This window comes from Bubalus bubalis, chromosome 5 (assembly GCF_019923935.1).
Source record: "Bubalus bubalis isolate 160015118507 breed Murrah chromosome 5, NDDB_SH_1, whole genome shotgun sequence".
NCBI classification, from domain to species: domain Eukaryota; kingdom Metazoa; phylum Chordata; class Mammalia; order Artiodactyla; family Bovidae; genus Bubalus; species Bubalus bubalis.
The window spans coordinates 54,862,539-54,876,098 of record NC_059161.1 but is presented as its reverse complement, the minus strand read 5'-3'; the positions used below and the strand labels follow the sequence as shown (position 1 = coordinate 54,876,098).

General features: G+C 39.4%; 1 protein-coding gene across 5 annotated transcripts in view; it reads left to right on the top strand.

Moving 5' to 3' along the window:
- DISP1 (dispatched RND transporter family member 1) overlaps positions 1–13,560 on the top strand; it is a 218,627-nt gene that overhangs the window by 151,554 nt on the left and 53,513 nt on the right. For 4 of the 5 annotated variants that reach the window (XM_044943155.2, XM_006057256.4, XM_044943153.2 and 1 more), the window contains exon 2: positions 7,113–7,638. In XM_044943155.2, the coding sequence (XP_044799090.2) occupies positions 7,113–7,638 (526 nt within the window). Of the gene's footprint in view, positions 1–1,314; positions 1,428–7,112; positions 7,639–13,560 lie in introns of those variants that run through there. The other variant, XM_044943154.2, reaches the window with a different exon arrangement.

The following is a 13,560-nucleotide window of genomic DNA, read 5'->3' as shown; positions in this document are numbered from 1 at the left end:
GTTTTTGATACAGTCTTGCCATTTATTGTTAAGTTTGGTGTTATGAATCTAATGAAGCAAAGGGTTGTTCTGGAATACATTGAGCTTATGGAATGTAGTTTAGCAGAAAGCCCTCAAAACCTCAGCATCAGACTTCCTGACCCTAACCATTTGAGACTCTGTACTTCAAGTTTTTCTTTTGCAAAGTAGAGCCATAATGTGTGCCACACCTGTTTTTCTGAGGGCTATTAGGAGGATCAACTCGAGTGAGATCATGTGTGTGAAAGTGTTTGGCAATACCAAAGAGGTGTGCCATCGTAACTGTTGACGTGGATGAAGACGTTGTTCCTTCAGGCTGTCTGAGCCTCGTGTTTGTCAAGGATAGGGATGATTCCGCTGAGTGGTTACTGTGGTAATTGGAACATGTCTGTGTAGTCTCTTCAACATTACGTGTAGATTTTAACTTGACAGTTTTCTGGCTATACCAGCAGTTCTGGCTTCCAATTGCAAGGAGTTACCATGAGGTTTTTGTAACCCTTTTATTAATATTAATAGTAAGATTGCATCTTTTGGGTAGGTTGTGTGTCACTAACAGACTTTAATATATCATATCATATGTTGATGAATAACATTTCCATAATTTCCTCAGTTCCTACTATGATTATATGATAGCATTTTCAATGAGATACTACTCTTAGTCTTAGAAGCAGGGTAATTTCCTTTTATCTTACAGGTGTTAGTGTCCTGAGCCCCAAGCCAGAGTAGGATGTAATTGTTTGAACCTTCTAAATACGTGAATTCTGATGACTTTTCTCTTTACATTTCAATATGATTGGAACACCTCTATATTTGTCCTCTGTTTCTCTGTTTAATGCTTATGAAACTAGTCATAGTAATTTTGGTTCACAGATAGCTTTGGTCCAAAAAATAATAATTTATGTTTCCCCAAATTTGAAAGCAATGAAATTGAAAATCATTTTCTAAAAGTTTGTATTCATCTGTTCTTTCTCCTTAGCTAGGTTTTGATTTCCTGCTTTATCCAGTTATTTGATATATTGTGTAGGGTGTTATCGGAGAAGGTAATGGCACCCCATTCCAGTACTCTTGCCTGGAAAATCCCATGGACGGAGGAGCCTGGTGGGCCGCAGTCCATGGTATCGCTAAGAGTCGGACAAGACTGAGCGACTTCACTTTCACTTTTCACTTTCCTGCATTGGAGAAGGCAATGGCAACCCACTCCAGTGTTCTTGCCTGGAGAATCCCAGGGACGGGGGAGCCTCGTGCGCTGCCGTCTACGGGGTTGCACAGAGTCGGACACAACTGAAGCGACTTAGCAGCAGCAGCAGCAGCAGCAGCAGTGGGGTGTTATTATAAGAGAGCTGATATATACTGGAAGACAATTTAAAATGCATCCAGTGAATAGATGACTATTAATCCTTTAAAGTAAAGTAAGTTTGTTTCTGTTCTTGCATTTTAATAATAATTATCTTCTGTTCATTATTAGTCACCATGCTAGAAACTTTATATGTTGTTTCATTAATATTTTATCACTATGAAGATAGCACATTTATAGTAAAAGTTGCAAGCAGTACAAAAAGTAAAATATGAAAGTCTTCTTTACACTTCCCAGTGCAACTGGGCAGTGTAATGGGCAGTCTCGTGGCCCAGTGCAACACTCTAGCAGGAAACAATGTTAGCATTCCCCATATTCTCCTAGAAGCTAGCTACGTATATACACTAACCATATATGTGAGTCTTCTCCCCTTTTTCAATGAAATGGATTCATACCACATTGGCTCTTCTGCAGCTGGATTTTATTCACACATGAAGAGGTATTACTTTGGACTTCTTTCCCTGGAAGTAATCCTGATTTAACTCACTCTTTTATTGTACCGAATACGAAATTTATGGCTATGACAGAATTTGAGTCCCTTACTGACCATTTAGACCATTTCCAGTCTGCACTGTCACGGGCAGTGGTGCGGTCAGCATCTTTCTGTGGACTTGGCTTTACACGTTGCTCAAGGATATCCAAGCTGTAAGCCCTAGCAGAATTGTGAGTCAGAGGATGAGGGTGTTTTACAGTTTGAATAGTAACGCCATGTTGCTCTTTCAGAAGGTTACATTAGTTTGCTTTTCAAACAAATTTAACTCTATACAGAGTCAAGACTTTGAGACTTTAAGAATGTAAATAATTTGACCCAGGTATTCAGTAACTAGCATTTAGACTCATCCAGGCCATTTCTTCTAAGCTACAGATATCGCTGATGCCATTTTAAAACATAGTTTTGGCTTTGAAACTAGGAAGCATCATTTCAGGTTTTTTAAATATTCTCCTCACTTAAGGAATACTAATAATTCTTTCATTGTAAATACATAGCCTTTTATGGTTTTAAGTATATTTTTACATTCTCAGAGTAATCATATGAGGTGGACATTGATTTGTATCCTGATTTACACTTGTGAAGAACTGAGGCCCAAAGAAAAAAAATCTTAAATTTTAAAATGTAATCAAAAGGTGGTCCTTGGCCCAAGGCCGTATAAGCCGCAGAACCGGTAAAGCACTCAGGACATAAAAATAGTAGAAAGGTTGAAAGAGGAGGTGTGAGATTAGTGGCTTTGGGTATATTGATATTGGCTTGTTATACTCAGAAACAACAGGAAAGGCACTAAAATACTGGCTATCGGGCCTCACCACACCTCAAGCCAGCGCCTCAAGAATAGCTTTCTTTTGGCAATCGCTGTGTGTTATGGCCCTGGGGAAAACAGGTGATTTCAACATAGCTCTTCTAAAGTCATTCATTATATTTGATCCAAGACTGATTTTAAACTTCCACAGTAAATAATAACTGGCACTGCATTTGTAATCACATAGCATTACATTTATCACAATAGTTCCTTTTTATGATGTTGAATCTTCCTCTAGCTCATCTCTTTCGCTCTTCTTTCTGACTCGGATCAAATTTTTTTTCACTTGTTTCAGTGAATAAACTTCAGTGAAAGTTCTAAAGAAACAAGGTCTTTCTCTTTGTGGCCTTAAAGTCAACTCTTGACTTTAGATGGAAATTTTGCCATTGTCCTGGTCACCTGAATTCTTACACAGATACACTAATTGAACTTAATCTGTAAACATTTCTGAGAACAATTTTGTGCCAGCTTTTGCTTTTTCATCATTTTTAACTTATAATCTGCAACTTATTTATAAAGGCAATTTGATTGTTCCCAGTTTATGCTTAAAGAAACTGAATCTCTTAGAAAGCTCATGTGAATTACTTCAAATACAACCAAAGTCATAGTTCAATTATTCTTTACTATCCACTCATACCTACTTCATTACAAGAAGTCTCCAAGTTACCAAACAAGTTATGTTCCAAAAGTTCATTTGTAAGTAAGTTATTTGGCACTTGAACTGCAGTTTACCACACCGCTAGAAAAAATGTTGTAAATCGTGATTAGGTCCTTTGGCTGACCTGCAAAAATCTATTTAACTCTTATGTAACAATGATGCTTTGGCAATAAAAATAAGAGAGAATGATAGCTGTCATTCTTGTTATACAGAAAAAGAGAAATTGTTTTTCCTGATGAGAAACAGAGTCAATGAGAAGACAGGGAAACAGAGACATTTTGGAGCGTCTAGAGGGGGTCTCAGGGTACTTTCACGAGCATTCAAGGTTGAGGTCACTCTGTCTGAAAGTCAGTTTCACTTGAAAACCTTGAGGATTTTTGTTAGATACTTCTCACCAGCCTAACTCACCTGATACCTATGATTAGCGGCAGTAGGACTGATTGAATTAAGCCAAAATAAACTCTCTGAAATGATATTAACCCACCTAGTATGGTCAGACGGAGAAGGCAATGGCAACCCACTCCAGTACTCTTGCCTGGAAAATCCCATGGACGGAGGAGCCTGGTAGGCTGCAGTCCATGGAGTCGTGAAGAGTGGGACACGACTGAGCGGCTTCACTTTCACTTTTCACTTTCATGCATTGCAGAAGGTAATGGCAACCCACTGCTGTGTTCTTGCCTGGAGAATCCCAGGGACAGGGGAGCCTGGTGGGCTGCCATCTATGGGGTCACACAGAGTCGGACACAACTGAAGCAACTTAGCAGCAGCAGTATGGTCAGAAGAAATCAATAGACCAGAAAAAGAGTATTCCTATTCTGTCTGTCTGTCTTGATAAAAAGGCCAAGAGGAGGTCCTGATTTTCTCAGCAGATCTCATCAGCTCCAGGAGCTTGGCTGAGGTCCGTAGAGGAGTCTTGGGAACATGAGTCATGGGTAAAGGCAAGAGAAAGCATGTGCCTTCCGTGATTTCTCTAGAGCATTTGTACGAGAGTTTCTGATGCTGAGAAATGACTACATTTTTATCTCATCAAGTGATTACTTCTTACATTTTCTAGATGGTCTTTCACTTAACCGTGAAAATAAACATCTTAAATTTCCGTTAACTTTTTATGAAGTCCAGTGCCTTTTTAGATGGCCCCTCATTAGGGGCCCCTTTATCATTTTCAGAACATTTGCACACAGCTTTTTGTTTTGTTAACAACAGAAGAAAGGATATATCCTTCAGTAAATGGAAACTTAAGGGCACAGATCTTGCTGAGATGGCAGATTAAGAAAGAGAGAAAATTAGAGTCTGTGCCTCCAGGATCAGTTTAGGGCTCTTAACCAGTATCCACACTGTCTTCCCACTAGTTGGATAATACATTTAACTACAAATGCTCTGTGTTGGGGATATCATTTAGATGTTTTTTAGTGGGTATTTATACCTGGAGTGATTTAACTGAAGGACAAGGCATTTTACTACAATTCAAAATCTTTCTCAGTGGTCATTACAATAGGAACTTGGGACTGGCAGACCACTTTCAAAAGTGATGGTAAGGCTGATGAGAGAAGTAGCATCTACTTGATTTATATATATGTTTGATATTTATAAATTTTTATCTTTTCCACTAAAATCATGGGGTTGCAGAGTCGGACATGACTGAGTGACTGAACTGAACTGAACAATGATGTTCCTTGGAAGAATAGCTGTGCCAAACTTAGACAGTGTTTTAAAAAGCAGAGACATCACTTTGCCAACAAAGGTCTGTTTAGTCAAAGCTATGGTTTTTCCAGTAGTCATGTACGGATTGAGAGTTGGACCATAAACAAGGCTGAGCACCAAACAATTGATGCTTTCAAACTGTGGTGCTGGAGAAGACTCTTGAAAGTCCCTTGGACAGCAAGGAGATCAAACCAATCAATCCTAAAGGAAATCAACCCTGAATATTCATTGGAAGAACTGATGCTAAAGCCGAAGCTCCAGTACTTGGGCTATCTAATGCAAAGAGCTGACTCATTAGAAAAGGCCCTGATGCTGGGAAAAATTGAGGGCAAGAGGAGAAGAGGGCAACAGAGGATGAGATGGTTGGATGACATCACTGACTCAATGGACATGAGTTTGAGGAAACTCAGGGAAATAGTGAAGGACAGAGAAGCCTGGTGTGCTGCAGTTCATGGGGTCACAAAGAGTTGGACTTGACTTAGCAGCTGAACAGCCACCACAACAAAGAGTGTCTTCTGGGTATTAGTATTCAGATTGAAACATTATGCATTGTTCTGGCATTCTCTGCTCAGAAAGGTCCCTGTTGAGTAGTTTATAATCTGGGTGAAAACATGCATAGGAATCGTCCTCATGAGTGATGATTTCTTCTGGTACCTGTGTGTCTGCCAGAGGTGGGGAGGGACTGGAGAGAGATTTCTCCTGAAGTTGTTTTGTCTACTCAGAAGAATGCTGTGCCAGAAGGGTTAGTGAGCCAAACAATGGTTCTCTTTTTTATTCTTGGCATCATGTGTAGGTCAAATAAACCAATAGCATTTGATGGCCCATTTTTCTTACTGCATTTCCAGATTTTGTATGTGTGTTGGTCAGAAGGTGGTAAAGTAAAGAAGGTTGTTTTTGTTTTTGTTTGTTGACCAGGCAGAAAAAGATATTACTGGTAATTTGAACACTAATTTTTCCTTTATATTTAAGGCCTGGACCCTTTGATAGAGGGGAAAAAATTAATTAAAAAATCTCACTTGAAGCAAATCCCAGCCATAGTACTATTTTTCTTATGTGCAAGCAATACTACCCTATAGGACATAACATAGAAAACAAGTTAATAAGATCATGACAACTTACATTTATTATTTTCTTAGCATTATATTTGTTGGTTTAGGGGATAAAACTTTTGCATCTGTTATCTTGGTAGCCACAATTCTTAGCTTAGCTGATTGGTTTCTATTTTCTTTTGTTTATTCTTATTCTAAGACCTAAGTGACTTAGACAGAAAATCATATTTCCTTGACATTTTTAAATGATGTAAGACATTCTTAAGATTATTCACATTATCTTAACCCACAGAACTAATTGCCCTCACGAATAATCACTCTCGCCCTTCATTTTGTCTGTTGTTTCTGTATCAGAACACCTCAAGCATGATATTATTGAAAAGCCAAAGAATGATATTGGTGAAGTAAATAGTAAATGTTGCTCAGTCATGTCTGACTCTTTGCGACCCCATATACTGTAGCCTACCAGGTTCCTCCGTCCATGGGATTTTCCAGGCAAGAATACTGGAGTGGGTTGCCATTTCCTTCTCTCAGAGATCTTCCCAACCCAGGGATCGAACCCAGGTCTCCCACGTTGTAGGCAGACGCTTTACCGTCTGAGCCACCGGGGAAGTCCCCTCTCTATTCTACCACCTCCCCACCCCCATCCTAAAATATTCTAATTCTTTTTTTTTAATTTATTTGATTACATCTTGTCTTAGTTGTGGCTTGCAGGCTCCAGAGCATGCTCAGTAGTTGGGGCTACAGTCCATGGGGTTGCAAAGAGTCGGACATGACTGAGCGACTAAGTACACGGGGAGGAAGTGGTCAATGGGACAGGAGAGGGGTTCTGCCTGGTGTGGCTGGGAGGAGAGAAGAGGAGGGCTAACTTACCAGCTGGTTCTGTTGCACGCGTGGCAGGGCTTCCCCTAATGCTTTCACAACTCCTGTAAGAACCCTTGTTTTCAAAGAGCTATTTTAAAATATTTTTCCTGCCTTTCCTGCATAACTGTCTGCCTGACTATAAGTGGTTGATTTTATATCATTTTCTTTCTTAGGGTCAGGAAACTGGAGCATGGCTATGAGCAACGGAAACAGCGATTTTATGGTTCTGAGCAATGGCAGCATCGCAACCAGAGCTACCACCCCTACTCCCCTCAGCCCCTGTGATGGAGACCCTGCAGCCCAGCAGCTCGCATCCAAAGAAGCACCCAGAACAAAAGTGAGTCCAAATGGATGCCTGCAAGTTAATGGCACCGTTAAATCATCCTTTCTGCCTTTAGACAACCAAAGAACGCCTCCGGTGTTACCCCAGTGCTGCCATCCTTGCCCATACCATCACCCTTTGACTCCCCATGACAGTCACCAAGAGTGCCATCCCGAGGCTGGCCCTGCAGCACCTCCTGCTTTGGCCTCGTGTTGCATGCAGCCACACTCAGAGTACTCTGCATCTCTCTGTCCAAACCATTCACCTGTTTATCAGACAACGTGCTGTCTTCAGCCCTCTCCATCCTTCTGCCTGCATCATCCGTGGCCTGACCATTTTCAGCATCAGCATGTGCCACAGCACATAGCCAACATCAGGTGAGTGGTCCGCAAGGTTTGCTGGACTTTAGCATTCGACTAATTCCATGTGAATGTGACTGCTTGTGTTGATTTCTCCAAAAGGAGGAGAGAATAATGTATCCGGAAAAGGGAATTAATGAAACTGCTTACTTTGTGGATTGTGTGAAGGCTGTTAAAGTGCAAATGAAGTATTATTTTATTTGTTTTATCCAGTGACTTCTCAGTCAGTTAAACCCTCTCTTCCTTTTTTTCCTATTGGTGAGCTGGTTAGGTGTCCCTGCTAGGACTTGAAGTATAAAGTTCAGTAAAAGGTTTTATTGTCAGTAATTTCTATTATTAAACATGGGAGATGGATATATTTGTGATGAGGCTGCCTGAACAGGAGTCCTTTTTGCTACTATTGATAGTGATCAACATTTATGAAAAAGAAGTATAAAACCAAGTGCTTCATTATAGCTGTACTCACAGTTTCTATTCAAATGGTTTGGCTGACTATGTAATATATTGAGATGATACAAAAGCAACAATTTCTTTCATAGCAGGTAGGAGAAGGCAATGGCACCCCACTCCAGTACTCTTGCCTGGAAAATCCCATGGACGGAGGAGCCTGACAGGCTACAGTCCATGGGGTCTCAAAGAGTTGGACAAGACTGAGCGACTTCACTTTCACTTTTCACTTTCATGCATTGGAGAAGGAGATGGCAACCCGCTCCAGTATTCTTGTCTGGAGAATCCCAGGGACAGGGGAGCCTGGTGGGCTGCCATCTATGGGGTCGCACAGAGTCGGACAGAACTGAAGTGACTTAGCAGCAGCAGCAGGACCTATAAATCTGTAGCATAGGACTTTTAAAAAATGTACTTTGTAAAATAAAGCATGTTCAGATCTGGTAGGTTGAAAAATACTAGAAAATCTCTGCCATTGCCAGTTCTCCTTCCTATCTCAGGCCATGATTTCTCTGATATATGCTTTCCAGCTTTTTTTTCCATGAGTAAGTTTAAAGTCACACATACTGCAGGTGAGCAATCATAACATATTTTATAAAATCCTAAGTACTTAACAGAGACCAAGAATTATATTTTTTGGTAGTAAAAAGTCTTAAAAGAGCTAGAAGAGGACATTCTCTTTTAAAATTAGGGTATGATTTTTATACAGGGAAATGCATATATCTTAAGTGCATGGTTTGATCAGCTTTGACGAATGTATACAGTAGTATAATGCGTACCTTGGTCAGATGTAAAACATTTCTGTCACCTCAGAGAGTTCCTTTATGCCACTGCTTAGCCTTTCCTTCTGTCTTCACCAGAAGCACTATTCTGAGTTCTGTTACCATAGATTATTTTGTTTGCTTTAAAACTTCATATAAACAGGATCATCAGAGAAGGCAGTGGCACCCCACTTCAGTACTCTTGCTTGGAAAATCCCATGGACGGAGGAGCCTGTTAGGCTGCAATCCATGGGGTCGCTAAGAGTTGGATACGACTGAGCAACTTCACTTTCACTTTTCACTTTCATGCATTGGAGAAGGAAATGGCAGCCCACTCCAGTGTTCTTGCCTGGAGAATTCCAGGGATGGGGGAGCCTGGTGGGCTGCGGTCTATGGGGTCGCACAGAGTCGGACACGACTGAAGTGACTTAGCATAGCATAGCATAAACAGGATCATACAGTAGGTACCCTTTTGTATCTGACGATTTTGACTCATGACCTTTTTGAGACTATCTAACTGCTATGTGTGTTACTTTCCCTTTTTATTCCTGAGAAGTAATTCATTGTGTGCAGGTAGCAAATTCACTTGTAGGTAAAGGAGTACAAACTTCCAGTTCTAAAATAAATAAGTCACGAGGATGTAACGTATTGTGTGGTGACCATAGTTAATAATACCATATTGTAAAGTTGAAAGTTGCTAAGACAATAGATCTTAAAAGTTCTCATCACAAGAAAATTAATTTGTAAATATGTGGTAATGGATGGTAAGCAAACGTAATGTGGTAATCATTTTGCCGTATATACAAATATCGAATCATTATGTTGTACACCTGAAACTGATGTTATATGTCAGTTGTATCTCAATTTTTTTTTAAATCACATCCAGACAGGGATTAAGTAATAAATACTTTTCACTTTTATCAGGTTTTAGATGCTGCTGAGATTATCTGGTTTCAGTCCTTTGAAAAGAGAGGAAGAGAAAGGTGGGGAGAAGGACAAGGGATGGGAGAGAGGGCGTGGGGATCCTCTGCAGCGTGTTTCCGCAGTTGCTGAATGGTTTTTTCGTATCAGATGCGAGAATCTTTTAGTCACTCACCAAAGCCGTTTCTTAGAAGATTGGTCCTGACAGCATTGTGTAGCATGGCTAGTTTCAGACTCTTTCCACTTTGAATGAAATAGTATAAGTGATTAATTTTAAAATTATATGGTCATAAATATTGATATTTTAGAATCATAAATTATATGGTTTCAGGGTGTGAGATCATATTTTGAAGCTGATCCCTCCTTTAAAAACTGTCACAAAACAGTAGAACAATGGGCAAGAAAACAACTGTTTCAACATGACAGACATATCAGTACTTTCAACATATCAGTACTTTCAGGATTCTGATTTAACATTTCTCAATGATCTAATTTTAAAGGAATGAAAGTCCTATATGCATATGACTTTAAATACAATGGTATTAAAAAAACAAACTGATTTTTTTAAAGTACCATATTTGCCCATCAGGAAAAACTGTAGAATAAACTGGAATATTATGTGAAAAAATTTTCATATAAGAATTTTATCTCAAGAATTTGAACCTTTTGATGAACCGTTTATAACAGACATAGAATTTTTCAAAGATGCCTGTGAAGAAATGGTATGTGTCCAGTTGTGTATAGTACATACTTTTTGTAAAATTTGTGCTTCCAGAAAGTCTTCCCTATCTGCTACATTTATGTATTTAACATGTATATAGTCAGTAGTATTTACTGAATATTTATGTGTGCCAGGTACCAAAGATATAATTCCAAATGAGATGAGACTTTTTTCCCATCATAAAACTATAAGCTAGTAGGGAGGGAGACAGAAAGGCAAACAGGCAGCTCTTATCTCTTATTGTGATATGAGATACCAAGAAGGGATGAAAAAGAAAAATGTTGCAAATGGAGAAGAGGTGGTCTGGTCGGCAGTGGGAATGGTCTGTGTAAAGACTTACAAAGTAGTGTGAACCCAACTCCAGCATGGTTGAGTATGACTAGGCGCTGGAGGAGAAAGTGTACTAGCAAGGGGAGAGGTGTACTGGGACTAAATCCTGAGGGGCGTGTGAATTACCTGAGATTTCTGGGCGGTATCCTGAGCCAGTGAGAGGCAGCGTGGATGTTTGTGTATGCATGACTTTTTTATTGTGAAAAAGATATGCAGAACATAAAATGTATCATTGGAATCACTCCTGTGACTACAGTTCAGCCGCATTAAGTACATTCGCACGGTTGTGCAACCATCACCACCATCCCTTCTCCAGAACACCCGTCATCTCCCCAAACTGAAACTCCATACCCATTAAACAATAATTTCCCATTCTTCCCTCCCCAGCCCTTGGCAACCACCATTCAACTTTCTATCTCCATGAATTTGGCCACTCTAGGTACCTCATATGAATGGAATCATACAGTATCTGTTCCTTTGTGACTGATTTCACTTAGCATAATGTCTTCAAGGTTCATCCAAATCGTAGCATGTATCAAAATTTTCTCCTTTGGAAAGGCTGATTAATACCCCATTGTATGTATATACCACATTATTTTCATCCACTTATCTGTCCGTGGATACTTGGATATTGTGAACAGTGCTGCTCTGAACATGGGTGTACAGATACCTGTTTGAGTTCCTGCTTTCACTTCTTTTGGTTACATACTCAGAAGTTAATTACTGGATCATGTGGTAATTTTATGTTTAACTTCTTGAGAATTCACCACACTGTTTCCACAGCTGCTGGGCACATCCTTGCCAACACTTGTTCTTTTCTGTTTGTTTTTTTAAATTGTTTTATAATAGCCATCCTAATGGGTGTGACATTATAGATTTTTAAGCAGAAAGTAATTCAGATTCATATTTTAGAGAGGTCTGTAACCTGCATTGTGGAGAGTAGATTGAACTGGGTCAGGACTGTCGTAGAGAGAAAGAGCTTTAGAAGCCTTTTTGCAGGTGAGAGAAGGTGATGACTTGATCCAGGATTTAGAAATAATTTCACACTAGAAAGATTTATGAGGTAGAATCTCCTAGGTTTGGTGAACCACTGGTTATGGGGGAGGAAGAGAAAGAGAATCACAACTAACTTGCAGTTTTCTGGTTTGAGCAACTAAGCAGGTAGATGGGGATGCCAGTCACTAAAATGGGGAGGACAGAAGAAGGCTTAGCAAGCAGAGCTTCTGGGGTTGGGGGTGGGTAGTAACAATGGAAGAGTGCCATCCTTTGAGCTTTCTTGAAAGAATAAGGATGCTGCGTTATACATGACAGTTACACTGAGGGTAACGATACTGTTGGAGGCGATCGTAGGATGAAAACTGGAGCATTTAGACTCAGCCCAGCGTGCATGTATTTGCAGCACTGTACTGCGGACAAGGCAGTAAGCCAGCTGCTGTGTGTGTCTTTCCCAAATCAGGAAGACATCCACGGAAACAAATGCGGATGTGGATATAGCTGCTGTGTAAGAGCAGGACAGTTTGGGATAGAATACACAGGATGGTCTAACTAGGAAATGCTGAAAATAAGGATGTTGTGTGATACTTTGCTGCCTTTTATTAGTTACTCTACCCAACACTTTTAGGACAGTTATTAGAACAAAGATTCTAGATGCTGTTCCTCTACCAGGAATGCTGATTCTCTAAATCTTTTTATTTTCTTTTTGTGATTTCTTGCATGTTGCTTTTTTAAAAATTAATACTCTCAAATACTTAATGAATATTCAATTAAAGTTATTCAATTAATGTTTGAGATGTACTTCTGACTTGATAATAGTATAGAATGTTCACATCACTTTAAGACTATCTTAAAGGTTGACAGCCTTGTAGTAAAATTATGTATAGATGGAAGATCTCAGATACTTTCAATTGCTATTCCTTTTTGGACCTACAGATGCACCCACCTGGTTGGTATTTTAAAGTTGTTGTTTGTTTATAAAGTACTTAAGTCTTAAAAAGCCAATCAAATAGAAAGTATAATTTTATCCCAGCTCATTTGCCACCTCCTTTCAGTTGTTCATATTCTCCTTTCTATTTTCCCCACCTTCTGTACTACAGTAGGTCATCTTTCATTGTTTCTTGACTCTCTAAGCTGTAATAAATCTTTCTAAGACATTCATTGTAGTCAATCACTCGTGTGTGTGTTTTTTTTTTTTTGCTGTTTTTAAAATTATCTGTTAATCATCTGACTGATTAAGATCATTGCAGGGGTCACATTTAGTATATTCTCTTGATTCTATTTATCACCACATATTAAGTAGTTCAACTTAATCTCGTATTAAAGCTTCTGGCTTTTTCATGTATAGATTCCTATCCTCATGCCCATCAATCAGCTGATAATGTGACTAATTGAGAACACTCAGGATTATTTTTTTAAACTTTTTTGTGTTGGGGTATAGCCGATTAACAATGCTGTGATAGTTTCAGGTGAACAGCGAAGGGACTCAGCCAGACATATACATGTATCAATTCTCCCCCAAACTCCCCTCCTATCCATAATATTGAGCAGAGTTCCACGTGCTATGCAGTATGTCCTTGTTGGTTATCTATTTTAAATATAGCAGTATGTACATGTTTATACCAGTTTCCCTAACATGCCCCCATCCTTGCCTCCTGGCAACCATGATTTCATTCTCAAAGTCTGTGAGTCTGTTTCTGTTTTGTAAAGAAGTTCATTTGTATCATTTCTTTTTAAAGTCTACATATAAGGGATGTCATATGATACTTC